At 42.5% G+C, this 24,245-nt stretch overlaps 1 protein-coding gene across 4 annotated transcripts in view; it reads right to left on the bottom strand.

Annotated features, from left to right (window-relative positions):
- LOC139364577 (sodium channel protein type 4 subunit alpha B-like) overlaps positions 1-21,188 on the bottom strand; it is a 64,376-nt gene extending 43,188 nt beyond the window's left edge. Inside the window, exons 1-4 of one of the 4 annotated variants that reach the window (XM_071101432.1) lie at positions 20,670-21,188; positions 2,606-2,749; positions 2,247-2,384; positions 1,832-1,950 (exon numbers count right to left, since the gene is read on the bottom strand). In XM_071101432.1, the coding sequence (XP_070957533.1) occupies positions 1,832-1,950; positions 2,247-2,384; positions 2,606-2,737 (389 nt within the window). In that variant the 5' untranslated portion in view covers positions 2,738-2,749; positions 20,670-21,188. Of the gene's footprint in view, positions 1-700; positions 907-1,831; positions 1,951-2,246; positions 2,385-2,605; positions 2,828-20,669 lie in introns of those variants that run through there. The other 3 variants (XM_071101430.1, XM_071101431.1, XM_071101433.1) reach the window with 3 other exon arrangements.
- Between the last annotated feature and the right edge of the window lie 3,057 nt (positions 21,189-24,245).

The raw sequence follows: 24,245 nt of genomic DNA, 5'->3' as shown, positions 1-24,245 counted from the left end.
GGAAGCAAATAGACAATACAGAATCAAAATGGAATTGATGCTTGACAACTCAGACTCGTGAAACATGTGACAAGGACTAGACTATCACGGACTACAAAGGCAAATCCAGCAGTGTGGTGCCCACCGAAGCCTTCCTCACAGATGAGATTAACACATTCTATGCTTGCTTTGAGACAGACAATACTGATCCATCCAGGAAGAGTCTAGCTGCTCCGGACGATCAGGTGCTTTTGCTCTCCGAGGCTGACGTGAGGAAAACTCTCAAAAGAGTGAATATTCTGGCCCAGATGGCATTCCTGGGAGTGTGTGCTGACCAGTTGGCGGGTGTCTTCTCTGACATCTTTAATCTGTCCCTGTCCCAGGCTGTAGTCCCCACCTGCTTCAAAGAGTATTCCATCGTCCCAGTGCCCAAGAAAAACAAGATAAAATGCCCAAATGACTATAGCCCCATCACGCTCACCCCGGTCGTCATGAAGTGCTTCGAGAGGCTGGTCATGGACCGCATCAAGACCAGCATGCTAGGCACAGTGGACCCACTCCAATTTCCAACCGTTCCAACAGATCGACAGAAGATGCCATTTCCATTGCTATTCACACGGCCTTAACACATCTGAACAAAAGGAACACCTATGTGAGGATGCTGTTCATTGACTACAGTTCATCATTCAACACTGTTGTTCCCTCCAAACTTAACACCAACCTCAAAACTCTGCGTCTGGATACCACTCTCTGCACTGGATGCTGGATTTCCTGACGGGCAGACCACAGACTGTGAGGATTGGCAACAACACCTCCTCCACACTGACTCTTAACACAGGGGCCCCCCAGGGGTGTGTCCTCAGCCCTCTGCTGTACTCCCTGTTCACACACGACTGTGTGGCTTTGTACGACACCAACTCCATCATCAAGGTTGTAAGCCTGAACCAACAACGACAAGTCAGCATATAGGGAGGAGGTAAGTGAACTGGCATTGCGGTGCCAGGACAACAACCACTACCTCAAAGTCAGCAAAACAAAAGAGTTGATTATTGACTTCAGGAAGCAGAGGAGTGAACATGTCCGATCCACATCAACAGGACTGCAGTAGAGAGACTCAGCAGTTTTTAGTTCCTCAGTGTTCACATCACCAAAGACATGACATGGACCAACAACCCCACCACTCTTGTCAAGAGGGCGCAACAGTCTCTCTACATCCTAAGGTGGCTGAAGAAATTCACAATGCCACCCGGGTCCTCTTCATATACTACTGCTACACTACACCATCGAGAGCATACTGACTAGTTGCATCACGGCCTGATACAGGAATTGCTCCATCCATGACTGCAAGGCCCTCCAGTGAGTGGTGAAGATGGCTCAGTGCCCCGACCCATCCAGGACATCTACTCAAAATGGTGAAGAGGCCAGCAGCATCATCAAGGACCCCACACATCCCAGCTTCGAGCTGTTCACTCCCTTACTGTCGGGCACATGGTATCGGATCATGAGGTCTGATAACAACAGGCTCAGAGACAGTTTCTATCTACAGGACATCAGACTGCTGAACACTGCTGAACTGGACTAACCACCTGCTCTGACTCTCCACACCTTTGCACACATGCACACACGCACACACACACACACACACACACACACACACACACACACACACACACACACACACACACACACACACACACACACACACACACACACACACACACACACACACACACACACACACACACACACACACACACAGTAGCACATTTCTTGGACTCTGAACATTCAGCAGGATCCTAAGTTATATTTATGTATAATGTAGATCAGTGAGATATTTGTATTGAAAGGATATGAATGTATGAGAATTTTGATGGATCCTCTCCTGAGAATACTGAAGGGTGTTAGAATATAGCAGGCAGGCTCAGCATTGAACCTGAAGATTGTATTCCCTTTGGTGATGACGATAAAGGTCTGAAAAACAAGAAGTAAAGATCAGTGAAGAAATATTGGAAGTCCAATATTATCTGTACTTTAATTGAATGTGTTGATGTTTGTCTCAAGGATATTAGCAACATAGAGTGTGTAGTAATTGTTGTAAATCAGAGGGCATTTACCCTCTGAATAATAACAATATAATAATATTACTTGGAATGTGTAAATCCACCTCTGATTTGAGCTTAGTGTAAAGGAAATTACTTTGTGATGATGTCTGGTTATGTGGACACTCAGCCCTCAGGCCACTAAGGGACATGGGCTGCAGTGCTCACTTTGTGTGATTTGTAGAAAGGATCCAGTTCCTCCAGAGGCGTGTTGAACAGCTCAGGTGGCGGGTCTCCGTAGATGAATGGCAGGGCCTTGCCGGCCTCCAGGTCGACGGCTGGCTTTGGCAGGTCCTCCTCTGCCACCTCCGGAAAGGTTTGAAAAAAACATGATTACAAACACTTTACCATTTCTTACTACGAGCACTGATTTTGCGGATAGCTGCTATTTTGAAAGCAAGTTTTACTTGCAATGGCTTGACTGTGATATATGGACATTTGAATTACCTTACTTAAATCCACTGATTGTGAAGTCAACTCTGGAATCTGGATAAGTGTCTGCAAAATGACTGAAATGTTAAATGTACCTCAATGTTCAGGGCCTTTTTTCTCTCCTGCTCCTCTGCTTCCTCGGCCATCCGCCTCTCGATCTCCGCCAGCGACTCAAGGGTGAAGCGGCGAAACACTTCGGTGCCTGTGGGAGGGAGCAGGGCGACCATCTTGGCATTCTGCTGGGCGAGAAATGCAACCACACCGGGGTCTCTCAGCAGGTTTTTTTTATTAAATGTAACCTTTATTTAACTAGTGTGCTGTGAGTTGGAGGGATGGATCAGGAAGATGAAAAGATATTAGGCATGAAAATGGAAGTTGAAAAAATACATCATTAAAATGCATTATTTAAAACATGTTTTGGCATATTGTTTCATTAGGGTATTTCATGGAGAGGGACAGGTACAAAGAGAAAAGACTGGGTGAGGACACTGTGCGGTAGCTTCAGCTGAAATGTGAACTCAGACATGTGGGTCCTTTTCTGTGTTTTTGAGCAGCCAAGCCTTCATCTGCACTTTTTACAACAATCCGTTGCCTTGAAACCACTTTACAGAATCCTCTTCCCTTTCGTCAACGGAAACTCCTTTACAATGACAAGACAGCTTCTAAATAATATTATTTTGACCGTACCAAGGCAGTGTGGCTGGTGGCTCCACAGGCATGCATGCCAGCAGCAACCAGTCATTCAGGGCAGGACGGGCTTTGAGTCCCACATTTTTTGCCAAATGTTTTATCCCCCAAAAAATATAGACATTCTTTTGGCGGGGGAGGGGGCTTGCCTGTTTTGCATGTTATTTTGGCATTCATCCGTGTCAAATATCAGTTTGCAAACAATGTAAAAGATATATACAGTGGGGCAAAAAAGTATTTAGTCAGCCACCAATTGTGCAAGTTCTCCCACTTAAAAAGATGAGAGAGGCCTGTAATTTTCATAATAGGTACACTTCAACTATGACAGACAAAATGAGAGAAAAAAAATCCAGAAAATCACATTGTAGGATTCTTTATGAATTTATTTGCCAATTATGGTGGAAAATAAGTATTTGGTCAATAACAAAAGTTTATCTCAATACTTTTTTATATACCCTTTGTTGGCAATGACAGAGGTCAAACGTTTTCTGTAAGTCTTCACAAGGTTTTCACACACTGTTGCTGGTATTTTGGCCCATTCCTCCATGCAGTTCTTCTCTAGAGCAGTGATGGTTTGGGGCTGTTGCTGGGCAACTTTCAACTCCCTACAAAGATTTTCTATGGGGTTGAGATCTGGAGACTGGCTAGGCCACTACAGGACCTTGAAAAGCTTCTTATGAAGCCACTCCTTCGTTGCCCGGGCAGTGTGTTTGGGATCATTGTCATGCTGAAAGACCCAGCCACGTTTAATCTTCAATGCCCTTGCTGATGGTAGGCTTTGTTACTTTGGTCCTAGCTCTCTGCAGGTCATTCACTAGGTCCCCCCATGTGGTTCTGGGATTTTTGCTCACCGTTCTTGTGATCATTTTGACCCCACGGGGTGAGATCTTGCTTGGAGCCCCAGATCGAGGGAGATTATCAGTGGTCTTGTATGTCTTCCATTTCCTAATAATTGCTCCCACAGTTGATTTCTTCAAACCAAGCTGCTTACCTATTGCAGATTCAGTCTTCCCAGCCTAGTGCAGGTCTACAATTTTGTTTCTGGTGTCCTTTGACAGCTCTTTGGTCTTGGCCATAGTGGAGTTTGGAGTGTGACTGTTTGAGGTTGTGGACAGGTGTCTTTTATATGATAACAAGTTCAAACAGGTGCCATTAATACATGTAATGAGTGGAGGACAGAGGAGCCTCTTAAAGAAGAAGTTACAGGTCTGTGAGAGCCAGAAATCTTGCTTGTTTGTAGATGACCAAATACTTATTTTCCGCCATAATTTGCAAATAAATTAATAAAAAATCCTACAATGTGATTTTCTGGATTTTTCCCCCTCATTTTGTCTGTCATAGTTGAAGTCTACCTATGATGAAAATTACAGGCCTCTCTCATCTTTTTAAGTGGGAGAACTTGCACAATTGTTGGCTGACCAAATACTTTTTTGCCCCATTGTATATATATATATATCATTGAGTTAATAAAGCTGCATACCAACATGGTCTCTTTTTTGTTTTCTTGAGTAAGGCAGCTCTAAAATGCAGGTTTCAGCCTAGCTCAGTGCTTTCTGTGGTGGTGGGGCAAGCCAGCAGAAAACACGGAGCGTTTTTGGCTCAGTGTTCTGCCACTCATGGGGATACTACGTCACTGCCAAGTCTAAGGGTAGACCTAGAAAATTAAAGCCACTTGGGTTCTGCCATAGAGTTACTTTAGAAGTGCCAATCCAAGAAGGCTCAAAGTCATTGGCCACAGATAAAATGACGTCAAATCACATTATATGTACAGTAGCTTTGATTGGACTGATCATGTCAACATCATACTTTCATAATCTTAGCTATCACTCATCATTATGAATCAAGTTGACAATCTACTGGAAAATCCTTTTTATTCCTTGTCATATGAAGATAAATAATTAAGAGAAATTATAGATAAAACGTATCGGTGCTCATCGGCCATTGGGCATGAACACTGCACAACAACTTGGAAATCTGTAATTCAACAATGAGTGGTTTGGAAGGAATCAGTGACAGTGGCTAATTCGGCAAGTATTGCAAAGTAATCACTAGCCTGCAATGCAGTGGAGTGGCTGTGTGGTCCCAAATCTGGGATTTAGGGAGTTTTTTTCCAAGTTTAAAATTATAAACATTTAACATTGTTTAATAACTGTTAACACGGAACTGCGAAAACTTGACTTCAGTGAGTTCAAGACAAATGACAAGTCAGGAATAAACAAGCTCCGACTGGGAAAATAAGTTTTGAACGGTCATCCAACTCGAAATTGTAAATCTGGCATCTTTCTAGAGCTACAACCTGAAGATCAATGACGTCATCATGATTGGCCCTTGTTTTTTTCAGAGTTCCCAGTTGTTTTGAAACCACGGTAAATCCAGAGAATGATAGACTTTGATGACAAAATTTGCCCACAAAGGACCGCTGCGTCACCTTCCTGATCAGGTGAGCACAGCACAAGAAGGTGACTCCAAAAATGTATTGTATGCTGCTGAATAAATTATGTAATATACCAGGGAGATATCTATACTGTAGCCAAGAAAGTAATACTAGGTGTATGTGTAGTACGCTGTTAGTAGCCCATGTGCCTCCCCCTAATAATTTGGTCTATTTTCAACTTTTAATTTCGCCTACTGTTTTGACTTGGTGGTGCACATGTAGCCTATAACCTGTTTCAGAGAAATGTAATCATTGAATATTGTAAGAGCTTTCATAGTCTGTTTATATGCCCCCTTTATTTATCCTACGGTTCTGACTTGGTGTACAGGGAGAACACTGTAAGAACAGCCCATGTTCTGAATTCTGTCGCTGTACATTTCAAAAGTGCTAAACAAATAGTTATATATTGTTCATCCTAGCTCGCTCATTAATGTCTTAATCAAAATTACGGATTTCCTCTTATTCGCTTGTCGTCCCGTTATGCCATAGTTTGTACATCTCAATTGTCATTAGAAACCACATTCGTTTAAACAAGTCAGCCATATCTGCAATGTTTTTTTTAAAAGGCAGTAAATGTGGCTGAATGAAGTGTTTTGCTGCCAGACAAGGCTCCGCTGATAGCCAGGTGTAAACGGTAGTGAGATGTTGGGACTGCTGATGGGACAGCTTTATGTAGGCCCTAGCAGTTTGTGGGTATCGTTTGTCACTGTTATAGTGCAATTAATGTATTGATTAGTCTTGTGTTGTGGCTTTGCTGGCATGCATCCCACTTTTATTTTTATTATTTGCTCCACCAAGATTTACAGTTGAAGTTGGAAGTTTACATACACCTTAGCCAAATACATTTAAACTCAGTTTTTCACAATTCCTGACATTTAATCCTAGTAAAAATTCAGTCTTTGGTCAGTTAGGATCACCACTTTATTTTAAGAATGTGAAATGTCAGAATAATAGTAGATAGAATGATTTATTTCAGCTTTTAATTCTTTCATCACATTCCCAGTGGGTCAGACGTTTAAATACACTCAATTACTATTTGGTAGCATTGCTTTTAAATGGTTTGACTTGGGTCAAACGTTTCGGGTAGCCTTCCACAAGCTTCCCACAATAAGTTGGGTGAATTTTGGCCTATTCCTCCTGACAGAGCTGGTGTAACTGAGTCAGGTTTGTAGGCCTCCTTGCTCGCACACACTTGTTCAGTTCTGCCCACAAATTTTCAATGGGTTTGAGGTCAAGGCTTTGTGATGGCCACTCCAATACCTCGACTTTGTTGTCCTTAAGCCATTTTGCCACAACTTTAGAAGTATGCTTGGAGTAATTGTCCCTTTGGAAGACCCATTTGTGACCAAGCTTTAACTTCTTGACTGATGTCTTGAGATGTTGCTTTAATATATCCCCGTCATTTTCCTTCTTATTTTGTGCACCAGTCCCTCCTGCAGCAAAGCAACCCCACAACATGAATCTGCCACCCCCATGCTTCAGAGTTGGTATGGTGTTCTTCGGATTGCAAGCCTCCCCCTTTTTCCTCCAAACACAAAGATGGTCATTATGGCCAAACAGTTCTATGTTTGTTTCATCAGACCAGAGGACATTTCTCAAAAAAGTACGATCTTTGTCCCCGTGTGCGGTTGCAAACCGCAGTCTGTCTTTTTTTTTTTTTTTGATCAGTGGCTTCTTCCTTGCCGAGCGGCCTTTCAGGTTATGTCAATATAGGACTCGTTTTACTGTGAATATAGATACGTTTGTACCTGTTTCCTCCAGCATCTTCACAAGGTCCTTTGTTGTTGTTCTGGGATTGACTTGCACTTTTCGCACCAAAGTACATTCACTTCTGAAAGAAAGAACGCGTCTCCTTCCTGTGCTGGATGACAGCTGCGTGGTCCCATGGTGTTTATACTTGCGTACTATTGTTTGTACAGATGAACGTGGTACCTTCAGGCATTTGGAAATTGCTCCCAAGGATGAACCAGACTCGTGGCGGTATACAATAATTTTTCTGAGGTCTTGGCTGATTTCTTTAGATTTTCCCATGATGTCAATCAAAGAGGCACTGACTGTGAAGGTAGGCCTTGAAATACATCCACAGCTACAGCTCCAATTGACTCAATGGATGTCAATTAGCCTATCAGAAGCTTCTAAAGCCATGACATAATTTTCTGCAATTTTCCAAGCTGTTTAAAGGCACAGTCAACTTAGTGTATGTGAATTTCTGACCCACTGGAATTGTGATACATTGAATTATAAGTGAAATAATCTGTCTGTAAAGAATTGTTGGAAAAATTACTTGTGTCATGCACAAAGAAGATGTCCTAACCGACTTGTCAAAACTATAGTTTGTTAACAATACATTTGTGGAGTGGTTTAAAAACTAGTTTTAATGACTCCAAGTGTATGTAAACTTCCGACTTCAACTGTACATGCTAAAATCTCCACGGATGCACGCACACACACAGACGTCATGCTAGGTTACTGAACAACTAATAAAAAATACAAATAAAGTTATGTTCCAGTTGATTAATCAAGGAAATACAAATTTGTATCATATCATTTCTCAAAACTTCCAGTTGCAATAATTGTAAAATAATATGTTAAATATTGTAAAATAATGTGTTAAAGATTGTAAAATAATGTGTTAAAGATTGTAAAATAATGTGTTAAACATTGTAAAATAATGTGTTAAAGATGGTAAAATAATGTGTTAAAGATTGTAAAATAATGTGTTAAAGATGGTAAAATAATGTGTTAAAGATTGTAAAATAATGTGTTAAAGATGGTAAAATAATGTGTTAAATATTGTAAAATAATGTGTTAAAGATTGTAAAATAATGTGTTAAAGATTGTAAAAAAATGTGTTAAAGATGGTAAAATAATGTGTTAAAGATTGTAAAATAATGTGTTAAAGATGGTAAAAAAATGTGTTAAATATTGTAAAATAATGTGTTAAAGATGGTAGAATAATGTGTTAAAGATGGTAGAATAATGTGTTAAAGATTGTAAAATAATGTGTTAAAGATGGTAAAATAATGCATTGAATATCTGCTTTGCTGTACTCATCACAAAATATTGACAAAATCCAGGATAAAATCATCACAATAGAATATATGTAGATAAAATGTTACTTAGCACAACAAAATCTGTTGACTTTGGCTGAGACAATCAAACCCATTCCCTCTTGCATACAACCACCAATGTGGTCCATTCAATTTAGGACATTATTAGCAATTGAATTGTTTTATTTTATTAAAGTTATTTTCTGAGTGTACCAACCATGTCGATAATCGAGCACTGACTACCATCACATCTTTAAGGACAAACAGAGAACTTCTAACTCGCAACCTAACATTGAGACTGTGGATCCCCAATCACCACCCTCCTCCTTAAATGTGAATATCCACAAGGGCATCTTTTCAGGTCTTTAGCTTTCTTCCTCAGAAAGGTCCTGTGCCTCTCCCAGGCTTCCAGTAGTGTTACCTTTCAGGTCAGCATGACTGCAGAGCCCTCCGCTATACTTTCACACTATGGCTTTCTTTACACATAGACCGGTTCTGAAGGAACCCCTTTTAGACTGCTGGACATTTTGCTGGATTAAGACAACAGTTCCACCTCCAGCCCCATGCAGGTTCCACCTCCAGCCCCATGCAGGTTCCACCTCCAGCCCCATGCAGGTTCCACCTCCAGCCCCATGCAGGTCGGAAAAAAAGTTCACATTCTAGTTGCACACCCTAGTCTAACTTCTCTACCCGTGTGGATGTGTCGTAGCAGGGGGCACAGGGACATTGTTCTACTGAATGGAGCCACTTAGACAAATCAAGGCCAGTGGATCACTGGGTTACATTCAAGTCACTGAACAGACACGGTCTGGAATGTAAAGAGTGAATTGTTGCAGAAAGCTTCCTATATTATGGCTAGTTAAGTTGTCTTTGATGTTTATTACTGCAATTACTATTTCTGTTAATTGCAGCTGCGAGACTTATTGGACATGGCAACAAAATGTGTATAAAATCTCAATATTATCTAGTTCAAGGGAAACTACATGTTCACGACCACAGCACTTCGAGGTGACTGTATGAGAAGTAATTACAGAGCTGTCAGACTGTCCCATATTGTCCACAACTCGAGGACAGTGATTTTGTCCTTACTTGGACAGGAAGCTATTTTATGAATATTTTTGTATTCTTTACAGACTTCCCTCTTTTCACTCAGTCAATTATGTTAGTATTGTGAAGTAATTGTTGTTTATCCATCCTCAGTTTATACTTCCTATCGACTTCACAAGTACGTGATTCTATCCACACAAGGGCTGTGCTCAGTGTAAAACCTGCTCTGCGCCAAGCTCAGCTTTGGATCACAGGGGGATCAGAGATCAGAATTGCAACACTATTGGACATGAGGGATTGCCTCGATGAGTTAAATCAGTCAGCTAATTATTTTATGCAGTTTGCATAGCTATAATGACGGATGATGAGCTTGTTCTACATCATTATTCTAATAGTTGTTTCATGTATAATCTTTAGACTACAGACTGATCATTTGATTATCTCCCCAAACGTATTTACCAGTAAGCATGTTAGGAAGATAACAATTGTGTGAGGTTAAATCCAAAGCCCCAAGTCTTTGCAGAAAACCTCAATAATAAGATTCTGCCCCTCTGCAACAGGGAGGCTCATGGTTCTCCCCCCCCTTCCATTGACTTCCATCGATTTACACAGTAATTATTAAAACCTTCCCGGAGGATGTCCAGCAACCTATCAGAGCCTTTACAGGATGAACTGACATGTTATCCACCCAATCAAAGGATGAGAGAATGTCTAGTACTGACAGCATAAGATAAAGCTAGCTAGTACTGCAATGCATAAAATGTGGTGAGTAGTTGACTCAAACAGAGAGAAGGACAATAGTTTTGAACAAATTAATTTCTTCCAAAATTAAGGTGAAGCAAGAGAGAGAGAGAGATAGAGAGATAGCTATATTTCGTAGTATATATACACTACCGGTCAAAAGTTTTAGAAAACCTACTCATTCAAAGGTTTTTCTTCTACATTGTAGAATAATAGTGAAGACCTCAAAACTATGAAATAACACACATGGAATCATGCAGTAACCAAAAAAGTGCTAAACAAATCAAAATATATTTTTAATTTGAGGTTCTTCAAATAGCTAGCCTTTGCCTTGATGACAACTTTGCTTACACTTGGCATTCTCTCAACCAGCTTCATCTGGAATGCATTTCAATTAACAGGTGTGCCTTCTTAAAAGTACATTTGTGGATTTTCTTTCCTTCTTAATGCGTTTCAGCCAATCAGTTGTGTTGTGACAAGGTGGGGGTGATACCTAATAGCCTAAATAAATGCTTCACAAAGTTCAAGTAACAGACACATCTCAACATCAACTGTTCAGAGGAGACTGTGTAAATCAGGCCTTTATGGTCGAATTGCAACAAAGAAACCACTACTAAAGGACACCAATAAGTAGAAGAGACTTGCTTGGGCTAAAAAAACATGAGCAATGGACATTAGACCTGTGCAAATTTGCCCTTTGGTCTGGAGTCCATCTGGAGTCCATATTGGAGATTTTTGGTTCCAACCGCTGTGTCTTTGTGAGACACGGTATGTGTGAATGGATGATCTCAGCATGTCTATTTCACACCGTAAAGCATGGAGGAGGAGGTGTTATGGTGCGGGGGTGCTTTGCTGATGACACTGTCTGTGATTTTTTTTACATTCAAATTTAACTTAACCAGCATGGCTACCACAGCATTCTGCAGTGACACGCCATCCCATCTGGTTTGGGCTTAGTGGGACTATCATTTCATTTGACAATGACCAAACACACCTCCAGGCTGTGTTATGGGCTATTTGACCAAGAAGGATAGTTATGGAGTGCTGCATCAGGTGACCTGGCCTCCTCAATCCCCCGACCTCAACCAAATTGTGATGGTTTGGGATGAGTCGGACCGCAGAGTGAAGGAAAGGCACCCAACAAGTGCTCAGCATATGTGGGAACTCCTTCAAGACTGTTGGAATAGCATTCCAGGTGAAGCTGGTTGAGAGAATGTCAAGAGTGTGCAAAGCTGTCATCAAGACAAAGACTTGTTTTTGAAGAATCTCAAATATAAAACATATTTTGGTTTGTTTAACACTTTTTTGGCTACTACATGATTCCATGTGTTATTTCATAGTTTTGATGTCTTCGCTATTATTCTACAATGTTAAAATAGTACAAATAAAGAAAAATCATTGAATGAGTAGGTATTCTAAAATGTTTGACCGGTAGTGTATGTTGTAAACTTTCATTCGTGGGCTAGGTTGTAGAAACCTCATGATGGGTAAAGGAAAAATTCAAGCATTGAGCTGGGTGAATGGAATATGAATGACAGTCATCCAATATGCTGTAATAGAAATAAGGCCATGGCCATAAAAACATAATTCTGTCCTCCCTCATCTTAAACAGCACCGACCACCAATGGTTGGGATGTTGTCATGATGAGGGTGAGTGACTATCCAGATTTGCATGATTTTTTACCCCTGAGGTCAATGTAGGGACCTCACGTTAGAGGATGGAGTGGGCCTGCCTGGATCATATCATGGCTGGCCTAGGAAAGTAAATGGTTCCAGGGGAGCGTGGTTCTTCTACCAGTACCCCTCTCTACATGGTGGCTAACCAGCTGCTACAGACAATCATGGTAAGGCGTCGGGTTACAGTACCGGCGATGACTCTGCTCATTCCTAGCTCCTCACCCGCTAGCCCTCCGCTCCCTCCCTGCCTTACATCGTGCCGATAAACAGGCCGTTGGCATTCCGGCTCAGAGCTTTCTGACAGCTCAGAACTCTGCCACATTCTATTTTGCATGGGGTTAAAATCCTATCCACTCTGTTTACACGTTCTAGCCCCCTCCACCCCCCATTTACCCCTGCCCCTCTCCTAGCACTTGACTGCTTCCTTCAACACACACACATGCCAACCCCTCCCTCCTTAATGTATGTGCCTGGCCTGTGACAACCCCTCTATCCTCCCCTCCCCTCCTCCTTCCAACATGTCGCTCCCAGTTTGTCTTGCGTTTATCCTGGCAGAGATGGATGGCTGCCTCTGGTTTCCCACAACTATTAGGCTACACTCTCCATTCTGGTCCTGGTCTACTGCTATGAAACAGGCCACTTCCAAATCATTCACTCCTGTGAAGTCTGCAGCACGCACCCAGCACAACAACAAGACATTTAACATAATCAAATCAAACATGCTTTCTAAAAGAGTCCTATCGGTCTGTGGTTCTGTCTGTCTGTCTGCTTGCCACCCTGTCTGTCTCTGTTTGATTCTCTGTCTGTCTGTCTGTCTGTCTGTCTGTCTGTCTGTCTGTCTGTCTGTCTACCGCTGTCTGTCGTTCTTCCTTTCTGTCTGTCATTCTATGGAGCCTACAACACACACTCTGCACCCAACCAGACCTTTAAATAATTCTAATCCCGTTTTCTTAAAGAGGTCTGTCTGTCCACCTGCCTGTCTGTCTGTCCGTCTGTTCATCTGAGAACGAGCAGTGCTGATGTAAATCGTGTTATTTTTTCCCAGTCCCACGAAAACCGCAACGATGCACCTATGCAAAGCCATCACTCTGTCACTCAGATACGTATTCCAGTGTCTGCCTGCCAGCTGAAAATCTTTTCCAGCATGTGTGATTGTGTAGGCTACCTGCACCTCCCAACCTCTCTCGCTCTCTTCCCACCCACCAAAGTTAATCTGCGCCCTGCACTTGTCTTTCCAAAGTAAGTACACATCTATAGCTTGCAAGCTCCATAGCAAGCTTCTCGAAGTAATTCAATGTCAAGCTAAATGTAAAACAACAAAAAAAGTTTAAAAAGGAACAGAGAGGAACGATATAAACCATAACTTTTTTTTAGTTTGAACCAGTTCAGAACGTCTTTTTATTGGTCGGAACATCGAAACAAAAAATATATATAATTTTGGTTCCAACCCCTACTACATAGTATTACTTTTGACCAGAGCCCTATGAGCCGTTTCTGTGTCAGGAGGCCTCTTTCGCGGAGTTGTTAACATGTGTAACTACCCTTTAGTTGTAAAGCCCTGGGCCCCAATGTGTGACCTGCAGCCAGGGGGAGGGGTGGGGGGCCGTAGACGAAACTGAAGTCATCCAAACTGGGCACTATTTGATACCACAACATTTGATACTGTATGTAACAGCCGAGCAACAGGCAATAAGACAAACAGTGCAAAAACGTCTCTGCCGGTCAGCATCAGTTATATGGGGCCGTCAGCATATGCTATAACAGGAAGAACAGGCACCTTGCAGAGAGCTTAGACTTTGTGTTCTACAGGGTGGTATTTATGCTTGAGCCAGCCCAGTACTCTAGAGATGCGCTTGTATGAAGTGTTGTGTCTCTCTTGTTGTGAGGAGTGTTTTGTCCTATATATATATATATATATATATATATATATATATATATATATTTTATTTTTTTTAAATCCCAGGCCCCCGTCCCCGCAGGAGGCCTTTTGCCTTTTGGTTGGTCATCATTGTAAATAAGAATTTGTTCTTAACTGACTTGCCTAGTTAAATAAAGGTTAAATAAATAAAATACAATAAATTAAGGGAGATGTTTACACCGTTAGCCAAACGCTTGCATGCTCTCCATATAGTCCCTCAAATAGACTCAAGATTACAGAAACCAATTTTCCATCCAACTATTTCATGCGATCGTCATGACGGGGCCGAAGAAACAATTTTATAAATGCTGACAGACAATTTGTTCCTTCGACATGGTGGGATCTTTTTGTGTCGGTAAAATGTATTACGCGAGAAATGGCGTGGAAACACCTTTATACGCAAATATTGATATCATAACCATATGAGTCACGCGATGATATGTTGTGTGGTCCTCCCACTACGGCTCGGGAAACCATGCAGTTTATTAGGATACAGATGAAATAAGTTATGATGCGCTTCATTGGGTGGTGAATGTGCAAAGTGATGAGCTTAATGCTCCTTTCCAATAAATATCGAGGGTCTTATTCTGCTGACATGACGATGGACGCTTGGCTGCCATTTGACAAATAAAAATAATATTGCTTTTATCCATAATAATCTCATAATGTACATAGCCTACTCGCACTGTATCTGCGAGCTGTTGGCTAGAGCACATGTGGCAAGACCAGAGTGGGCACGTTTGCTATATAACGCAATAGTGTTGGTAGTTTACTGGTAAACGTCAACGGTTTCCAGTAATATACCCTCCCTTTGCAACACTAGCTGCATACAATGTGGCCTATAAACTACTTTCAAGCTAAGAAAATGTACGTAAATGTGTCATTTGAATATCACCCCTTTAAGATATTCTACACCCTAAACGTTATCTCAAGCATGGGCTAAGCACGAAAGTTTGCCTAAGCTATTATATAAACTTCATCTCAAGCATGGGGCTAAACAGTAAGCACGGAAGTGCACTCACAATACGTTGTGCATGTCAACATGCCGCGGTCTACAGGACTATTCTGACAAGAGACATACCAGAGGGATAGAAGCGGGTGGAAGAGAGGATACAGAGACCCGATGTGTGTGTTACACTAGCCAGCCAGGGAATGCAGAGTGATGGTATTCCTATCCGGAAACTAAGTTACACAGCTTTAGGCTTCTGGCTCCTGCGCAAAGATAATTTGGTAGACATTAAAGGCTGCCGGCGCTGACACGCAAGAGCGACAGGGGTGGGGGAGAGTGGGGGAGGCGCTCTGGAAGGACTGGGTACATATCCATGTTTCTGAGGCACGGGAATCAGGGTCAACTTCAACCACGTCCAGAAATATCATCCACCAGCCAAAAAAGTTTGATGTTTTCCTCAGGAGCAGCGCCAGCGACTGACCCCTTTACCCCTTTAATACCAAGAAAACCTTCTTTTGTTAACATTTGATTGGACCAAATGCAGAAGACACTCTCCTAGCTTTTGTCTGTCCTCCCTAACTGTCAAGCGCCAAGTCATCTCATAGCACCCACTCCAGACCCACGAGCCCTCGCCACGCCAGATAACGCATGTGAACTCCATGAGATCATGTCGTCCCCGTTGTTCCACCGCGTGATATGAAATACAGCAGGGCCGTCATCTCACAGGGAGCCACTCGTCACCGACATGTCAGAAATACACTTATCGCTGCGATAAGGGACGCCACACACCATGCCGGGGAGCGTGTCGTGTCGTCCCAGGCTGTAAAGGACACAAACACTGGGAACTATGTTCCTTCTCTCTGTCCCCATGGCTGGCTGGCAGTACTCCCCCCAGAGGGTACACAGCACAGGGGTGGCGTTTCCTTATTCCCCCCCCCCCCCATCCTGTGAGTTTCTCTTTCTTTTCTCCTGCTCTCATGGGGAGCCATATCTCATACCTCTCGTCCCTCTCTTCAACGCCCTGTCACCCACTAGTCAACCCCACTCAGCCTCCTCACCCAGCAGAATGTGTTCATCTAGACTAGATGTAGCTGAACGACCAGCTCCAGCACACTCAGGCCAGGGGACACTGAGGCAGCTGCGTGCTGTTCTCGAAGCCCTTGCCCACCAGGGATTTTAAGTCCCTTCTGGCCTCTTTAATAATGCTGTACTGTACTGTATAGTAATACCTGAACCGTGCTTCTACACCTGCATTGCTTGCTGTTTGGGGTTTTAGGCTGGGTTTCTGTACAGCACTTTGAGATATCAGCTGATGTACGAAGGGCTATATAAATACATTTGATTTGATTTGATTTGATTCTGTGCTGGTTCAGACATGATCTTTTCACATTTGCCTTTCCAGCCTGTTTCCAGCCAATCTGACGCCTGTAAAAATGTGTAATAACATAACCCTCAAACAGGTATCACAGTCATAAACAGAACATACACACATCAAAAAGAATAACGAGAATAGCACATGGTTGAGTTTGCAAAGTAGAGATATGATGTGTGTGTAGTGCACATTATACTGAAGGAGGAGCCATTCATAAATAGGTACAGTAGGTGTGAGGTTTAGACCTCGTCTTCAGTTGGTAAATCAATTCTCAGATTCCCCTTTTTCTATGGGGAGCTGACCAGAAGAGAAAACTGATTCCCTAACAAACTCTCACACACTCTGGGTCCAAGTGTACATGAGGCATCTGCCACTCTCCATGGCGCCTGCCTGCCTCTCCCGTTACCCCCTCTGACCCTCATCCTCCACCCAGGGGACACACCCTGTTCCCACTACTGAGCTGAGCCAAACCAAGCTGTACTGCACCAGCCTGGTTATGCATCTACCATAGTTGCTGGAACCATGCTGGAAAGGACAATGTGAAAGAAAATATCATTAAGCCAGCACAGTATTGGTTTGGATTGCCATGAAAGCACGGATTGCGTAAGTATCTTTTCTACTCTATCCCACAACAGAGACCAACAGCTATAGGAACCTTAGAAACACATCAGGTTATCCCCAAAGCCCAAGTACCCCATACCAGCACAAGTCAGATGGCCTTCTTTAACTGTCACTCACAGCCCACACTCAACAGAGAACAAAAAAGTCCCTCTTGGCCCTCCTCAACTCCACAAGTGCCAAATAGTTTTCCCTTACAAACTGACCAAAAACTCCATGGATCCCCACAGGATCCTCTTGCCCCCCAACAGGAAAGCCGTCAAATGACAAAACAACGTGCTTTTGCCAACATCGTCCCCTGGAGGGAAGGCGAACAGGAGGATGGCGCAACACAAGAGGCAAGGCCGTAGGACAAGGCCCAAGGCCTCTCCACCAGCAATGTGACTTCAACGGAGGGGACAGCGCTGACAGTTAATAATACAGAAAAAGAGTTACAACCTGATCTACTGTACATGTCTAATGAGGGCAATCGAGGAGCGGCGCAAGGCCCCCGGAGACGTGCCTCCTCCGTCTGTCTTGGACGCCAGAGGCTCCGATTTGCATGGTTTGGCATAGAGGGCTGGAGGAGCAGCGGTCAAAGCTTAGACACACGTATGCAGCATCTCTTCACCCCCCTCCCCTTGTGGCTGGAAATGAAGCCATCATCTCTATAAATAAGACAACTGGGCCTAGAGGGGCAGGTGAGACAGGAGCCAAGCTGGGGGAGACAGGTGCAGGTGTCCTCTAGGCCCCCCAACCCCCTCAACACCTCCTCCTCTCCATCACATGTACCTGTTTGTGGGGGCATCCCGCCAAGCACCAGAGACTTCTGAGAAGATCTTACTCACCCATACCAACTTCTGACACTGTCATACTCACTCATACCGCACGCAGACATTTTGTGCGTTTTCATCTTTGAATAACTCTGTCAGACAGACACGCACACGCTCGTGCATGCACACACACACACACACACACACACACACACACACACACACACACACACACACACACACACACACACACACACACACAGACAGACAGAGAGACTCTATCCCCATACGCTTAACTTTCACATCTAACTCTTCTAACCTGTTGCACTGGCAAAGAATCACTCTCAATTTCACTTGCTGTTATCACTCTAAGCCATTGCTGTCAAAATCACTCAAACCCCCACACATATCTTCTGCCTGTAACAGAAGTACTGCACAGCACTAACACACAAACACAGTCTAATATGTGCCTCCCTCTGACACCGATGCGATGCACCAGCACGGCAGCACGGTGGGCCGCAACACAAAACCAAACCACAGAATGCCCGGCAAACAAAGCCAGCTGAGAGGCATTTCCCCTGATGCAAATAGCACCACTGAGATGGACAGAGATTGGATACAGGGTTGTCAGGATATAATGGTATCATTATCAAAGGGAATTCCCCTCCAACCACACACACACACACACACACACACAGTGAGATCCTCCAGAGAGATGAGATACAGTGTCCTGTGCTTTTAGTGCTCTCCTCTCCCTTCTAATCTGAGAACACACACACACACAGACACACAGACAGACAGACAGACAGACAGACAGACAGACAGACAGACAGACAGACAGACAGACAGACAGACAAGACAGATAGAGGCGGACATGTCTCCTCCTCCAGTCTGAGATAAAAAATAATAATAATAATAAATCTGATGGAGCGCCTACGCAAATGAAGCCCAGCTAGCTGCCTACTGCAATAGGATGAGGCGTTAAAGACTTCAAACGACGGACACTGTGTTATAATGTTCAGCTTCTGCTTCCATCTTTCACATTGCAGAAAGAAACGCGCATGTGACAAATTGGGATTATGCTGTGTCCTTTGACTCCAGACCTGTGAATTTGATAAGACCTTGATTGTTTTGATAGAGGCTCCCGGCCTGGGATGTGTCATTGAATTCAAGTAGAGGAGATTGAAAAGGAAGTAGACATTTTAAATCCATTTTGATGATCTATACCAGGGGTATACCCTATGAGGCCCGGAGCCTGCTAGTTTTCTGCTGATAATTAATTGCACCCACCTGGCGTCCCAAGTCTAAATCTGTCCCTGATTAGAGGGGAACAATGACAAAAATGAGTTGGAACTGGCTTCGAGGTCCAGAGTTGAGTTTGAGGGATCTAACACACAAACACAGTCTAATATGGAAGTTCCGAATCACAATGTGGCATGCACTCATCCATCATCTATGACGTACTCTGTAAAACAAAAAGTGAAAACCTAATAAACGGTACGCGCTCACCATGTGCAAGTTAAGATGCACTCTAAATTGAGCACGGCTGGCCAGACAACGTTTCCACCATTGCCTGCTCTACATCACGTTCAAGGGAACGTTCTGGTTATTCACTGACGCCAATCTTGATGCTTTTCACACACATACCAGTAGTAAACGCCTAATTCATTTTCTGTAAGGGACATACACAGTTGTCCCCTGTGTCACAGCAGTGGCTATTGCGTAAACGCCGTGCTATGTCCATGGCATGTTAACCTGCTGAGCATGCCATTTCTACAAATCACATCTCACAGCAGCCAGTACAGTACTAGTGTTATGGTATCGATACTTTGATCCAAGTTAAGACGTGAGTGTGAGTGTGAGTGTGTGTGTATGTGTGTGTTGCTGTATGCTTACATCCAAAGGGAGATTTGTCTTCCTGGTAAATGAGAGAAACTGCAACAGAATCTCAAATGACGGATGACTTACGGAACGGACAGAGAAAGATGGTTCGTTCATGCAATTTCCAGCAATTGTAGGCTATTGCTGGAAATTCTTGGCTAAATCCAAAAACCTCTGAACGTTGTGCCATTTGGCTTATAGAGAGAACCGTGTGTTGTATTTTTGATAACACAGTCAACTATGACGCATGTTGAGAGAAAAAAACACGATCAAGGATATATCATACTCTTAATCTTTGTTGATATCCACGCAAGTGGGGTCAGACCAAAAATGTCCATATATCCAGTATACAAAACAGTGTTGGGAGGACCTCCTGATGACAGCTGAAATACCATGAAACACATCAGAAGACTACGAAATTACATCACAGAGCAAACTTATACTCTGTAAAGTCCAATATGGTTTCACCCCATGCTTATAAACTTGTGTTCACGATATCCCATAATTAACCAGCAACTGCAGCAACATGGTTAGGCTATGAAGCACTGGGAAAGTAATGACCCGTGGATGACTCCTAACGTCTTTAGGAAGCTTAATAATATACATTTTCAATATAAATGACCAATGTGTCAGTAATTTAAATCATGATATCATAGAACTGGATCACAAGACGAGTAAACTAATCGACTGTAGCCTTTCTTGGGTGAGACAGGTGTAGGCTTGGCTATGTAGGAAACCGGCAATAGCCAAGGCACTACACTTGTTTCTATAGATAGGCTATAAAAATAACTTCAAGATGTCAGTGATTCAATTATTTACTTGGCAGGAATAAATTCAATCTTGTAAAGCCACCGGCCATGTTGTCATGATCGCACCACACTGTAAACATAGCAAGAAGATTATGTGAAGTTCAAAGCCCCAACTGACAGACTGACTTCAAAAAGTCTAACGCAAACGAACCGCTCAAGTGCCCCACCGCGGCGCTAAAAGATTACGGACAACTCGGTGTTTTTGTTTACCCAACCTGGTTTACCTTGTCCTGTCAACAACAACAACAAAAAAAAGTGTATTCCCACAAAAGCCAAGTAACCCGGTGGTAAGTCTTCTTTCAAGCCTTCGCTGATAACCTTTCCTCCTTCTCAGAGACCGTCCACGCTGCAGGACAGCTGTTGCTGACGCATGGTGTGTCTTGAATGAAACCCGAGAGTTCGTTCAGGTAGGATCATCACTTAGTCCAAACTTCTCACACTTTTTAACCGCGGCTCGTTTCTCGTGCTTTAGTAAAGATAGGCTAATGCACTACGAAACGTTAATTTTTGTAATTTTATATACAGTTGAGGACATGACAGCAACATTTACTACAGGAATAATGAAATAGTAATGCAGTCATGACTTGAGGAGTATTTTAGCCCGCTCTTCCAAAACGTTGTGGGATGCAAGAGAACATTCAAGACTATCCCTTTCTGAGGTCGTCATTTAAATATACTTTAAAAAAAACTCTACAGGCGAGGAATATGCTGCTGCCTACCACTCTGACTGGCCTGTTCTGCTTTTCCTCTAGAGTGGCCTAGATAGATTGTCAATGCCAGTTTTCAAGTGGTAGTCTTTCTAAAGCTATTTTTTTTCTTATTTAAAAAAAAATGGTGTTATACAATTTAAGGGAAATTTGAGTGTCTGGCACTTGAGTTAATGTTATAACCTACACATGCATGCATATAGGCTACTTGCACTCTAACCTATATAAAACAGCACATGCAGTCAAATACTGCATCCTACATTACACAAATATTATAGAGATTTCGTCAAATGTTATTCATTTTAAGAAGGCATTATAAAACTTTGAGAACGGTGTAAGGCCTAAAACTCTTCAAACGAGGGAGCACTTGTAAAGGCATCTCCCCGTAGTTGCTATCTGAAAGAACGACTGTCTTGTTGTGAAGTGTGTCTGCCTGGCTGGGTGCACAGTGGGAGCCATAGCCAGGCCTAAATGAATAAAACTTTACACTCTGAACTTGCTTCAGATGGCTGTCATTAAATCTGAAGGATAGCTTTAGTTCCCAGGTTTTGTATAGCACACATTTTGAATAATCATCTTAAATTGTAGTTAATTATATCGATTACGGCATGTCACATTGTGTATAAACACATGTTTGACTGTATGAATTTACATAAAGTTGCTCTATAAATGTACTCAAAATGTCATCAAAGTCTTGATTAATTAAACATATATATATTTTTTGTCTATTGCACAAGCATGTTTTTTCCATATTGCTAGCATGGTAAATGAGTAGTTTGAAGATGCAGTCTTTTTCTGTGCAAACAGATAGTATTTAATCTCGCGACAAGACAAAGTCACATTGTAACATAGCAATTATCACCAAGCGATCCAAAAATTATGACATAATAATCTTAAACCAGAAATCTAAACACAATATTTATTTGGATCGAGTTGATTTATAAGGAGTCTATTTGTGGATATGTTCTTTGGCTTACATAAATCCTTCTGGTTTGTCAATAACCAACAACTATTCCCTTGGTCAGTACAACTCCAGTAATATGATCTACCAACATTCGGGTGAGAACATACCCAGTTTCTCACCCAAGAGCAAGACAGAACAAAACCATCAATGGACCTTATAAAAGAAAGCAGTCCAGATACATAAACATCAATGACACATTTTTATTCCATTTAGTAATGGGTCATGACTGTCCATATTTACCCTTAACCTGTACTGTGTCAGTACTGTGCCAGTATTCATCCCATTATCATTCTCCTTGTGGATAAAAACAGGAATGAGACAATTAGTATGAGAGAATAGGGTGCATTGTAAATGGACTGGATGAATTCCTTCACATGGTTAACATGCATAACCTATGTATCATGCATCGAATCAGAACAGGGTGCCTCATCTTGTTTTCTCTTCCAACTGAAAAGTCTTTGAAGGTCAAATGTTTTCTGCATCTCACTATCTTTTAATGTAATTCTCTCTCGCTATCTATCTCCCTCTCTCTGTCTCTCTCTCTCTCTCTCTCAGAATCTTTGAGAGTGCCAGAATCTTCCCCCGGCTCCTGCCACAGATAAAGCAGCTGAGCAGAAACGTAATCCTGCCCACCATCTCTCCACATCTGATAATGTTGCCATATCGTAACATAATGAGCACACATATTCTCAGAAGGCCTGGAGCGTTCCTGCATTGACACTTGCTCCTGAAAAGACAGACTCTCTGTGTGTGTGTGTGTGTGTGTGTGTGTGTGTGTGTGTGTGTGTGTGTGTGTGTGTGTGTGTGTGTGTGTGTGTGTGTGTGTGTGTGTGTGTGTGCGTGCGTGTGCGTGTGCGTGTGTGCGGGTGTGTGTGTGTGTCTGCTGACTCTCTGCCTCTCTCTGGTTGCACAAAGCTGCTGCAGGCATCATGTTCCGAAGAGTAACCGTCTGGCGTCGTGTTGAATACAGACCCATGTATTAGATACAGGCAGACATGTCCACAGGAATTGTGAAGCTGTCACACTACTAGCTGAGGGGTGCTGATTGCAGAGATTTATAGTAAACAATTTTAAATATTATGCCTATTGCTTTAAGTTAGGAACATGACTAAGAAGTCAATCTGGTTATGCTACATGTGTGTTAATCTCATTCAAAGTTGCATCACTGCAATAGGGAAACTTGTTAGAGCAGTTTACAGCACAGACAGATCATACTCAAAATAGCACAACTCACTGGTGACATTGTAAAGTGCCCTCAGAAAATATTCTAATCAAAGCAGAGAGAAGATTTTTCTCCCTATGAATTTCAAAGTCTCAAACTCTCAGTTGCATCAGATCCAATAGCTTAATCATACAGATATTTTCTGACTCACTATTACAGGTAATAGATTTAAGCTTTTACATTTAAACCTGATTTCCTACCTCCTGTTCATTGCATATATTTCTTTCTTGTTTAGAAAGTAATTTAAGTCATATAAAAGTCATGGTATTACATCCCTTTCCTGCAGTCGATGGGCCTCTAGTGGCCTCATAGGTGGAATGTTATTCATATTTTTCATAATTAATAAACTATGTCGAACTGTTGTGTTATATTTCAGTCTTCTGGGATGTATATAAAGTATACTATTGGGATGCAAACTCAACATTTAATACATTTCAACTCTATATCTGACATGGTACAGGTGTCTTCTTGTTTTAAACCCATAACCATGTGTGTGAGATGTATACTTTTGTTTCAAAGTAGATTTGCTTAAGACTACCAAGGAACACTCTGTATGACCCTGATTTAGCCCACTGCAGTAAAAGGTTTAACCAACTTTAATCCATTAACTCTGATGGAACAAACATGTCGCCCGGATAAATGCTTGCCCATGGTGGGTTGAAGCATGGGGCTGGGCCCGGTGGGAGATTTATGGAAATTTACGGTGAATCACATTGCTTGGTGTCTCCTGGGATGGCCCGACACGTCCGCCCCGTTACTGGCCTGTTACCTGGAGCTGATCCCAGAACCAGCTGGAGGGCCAGATCTGACACAGAGCCCACATGCCAGGACCCCAGGAGCCAAACAGAGGCTGAGTCTCAAATAGCACACTATTCCCTAAATAGTGAACTAAAAGTAGTGCACTATA

Source organism: Oncorhynchus clarkii, chromosome 13 (assembly GCF_045791955.1).
Source record: "Oncorhynchus clarkii lewisi isolate Uvic-CL-2024 chromosome 13, UVic_Ocla_1.0, whole genome shotgun sequence".
Lineage (NCBI taxonomy): Eukaryota > Metazoa > Chordata > Actinopteri > Salmoniformes > Salmonidae > Oncorhynchus > Oncorhynchus clarkii.
The sequence above is the reverse complement of the archived record's forward strand: the minus strand, read 5'-3'. Positions and strand labels throughout refer to the sequence as shown.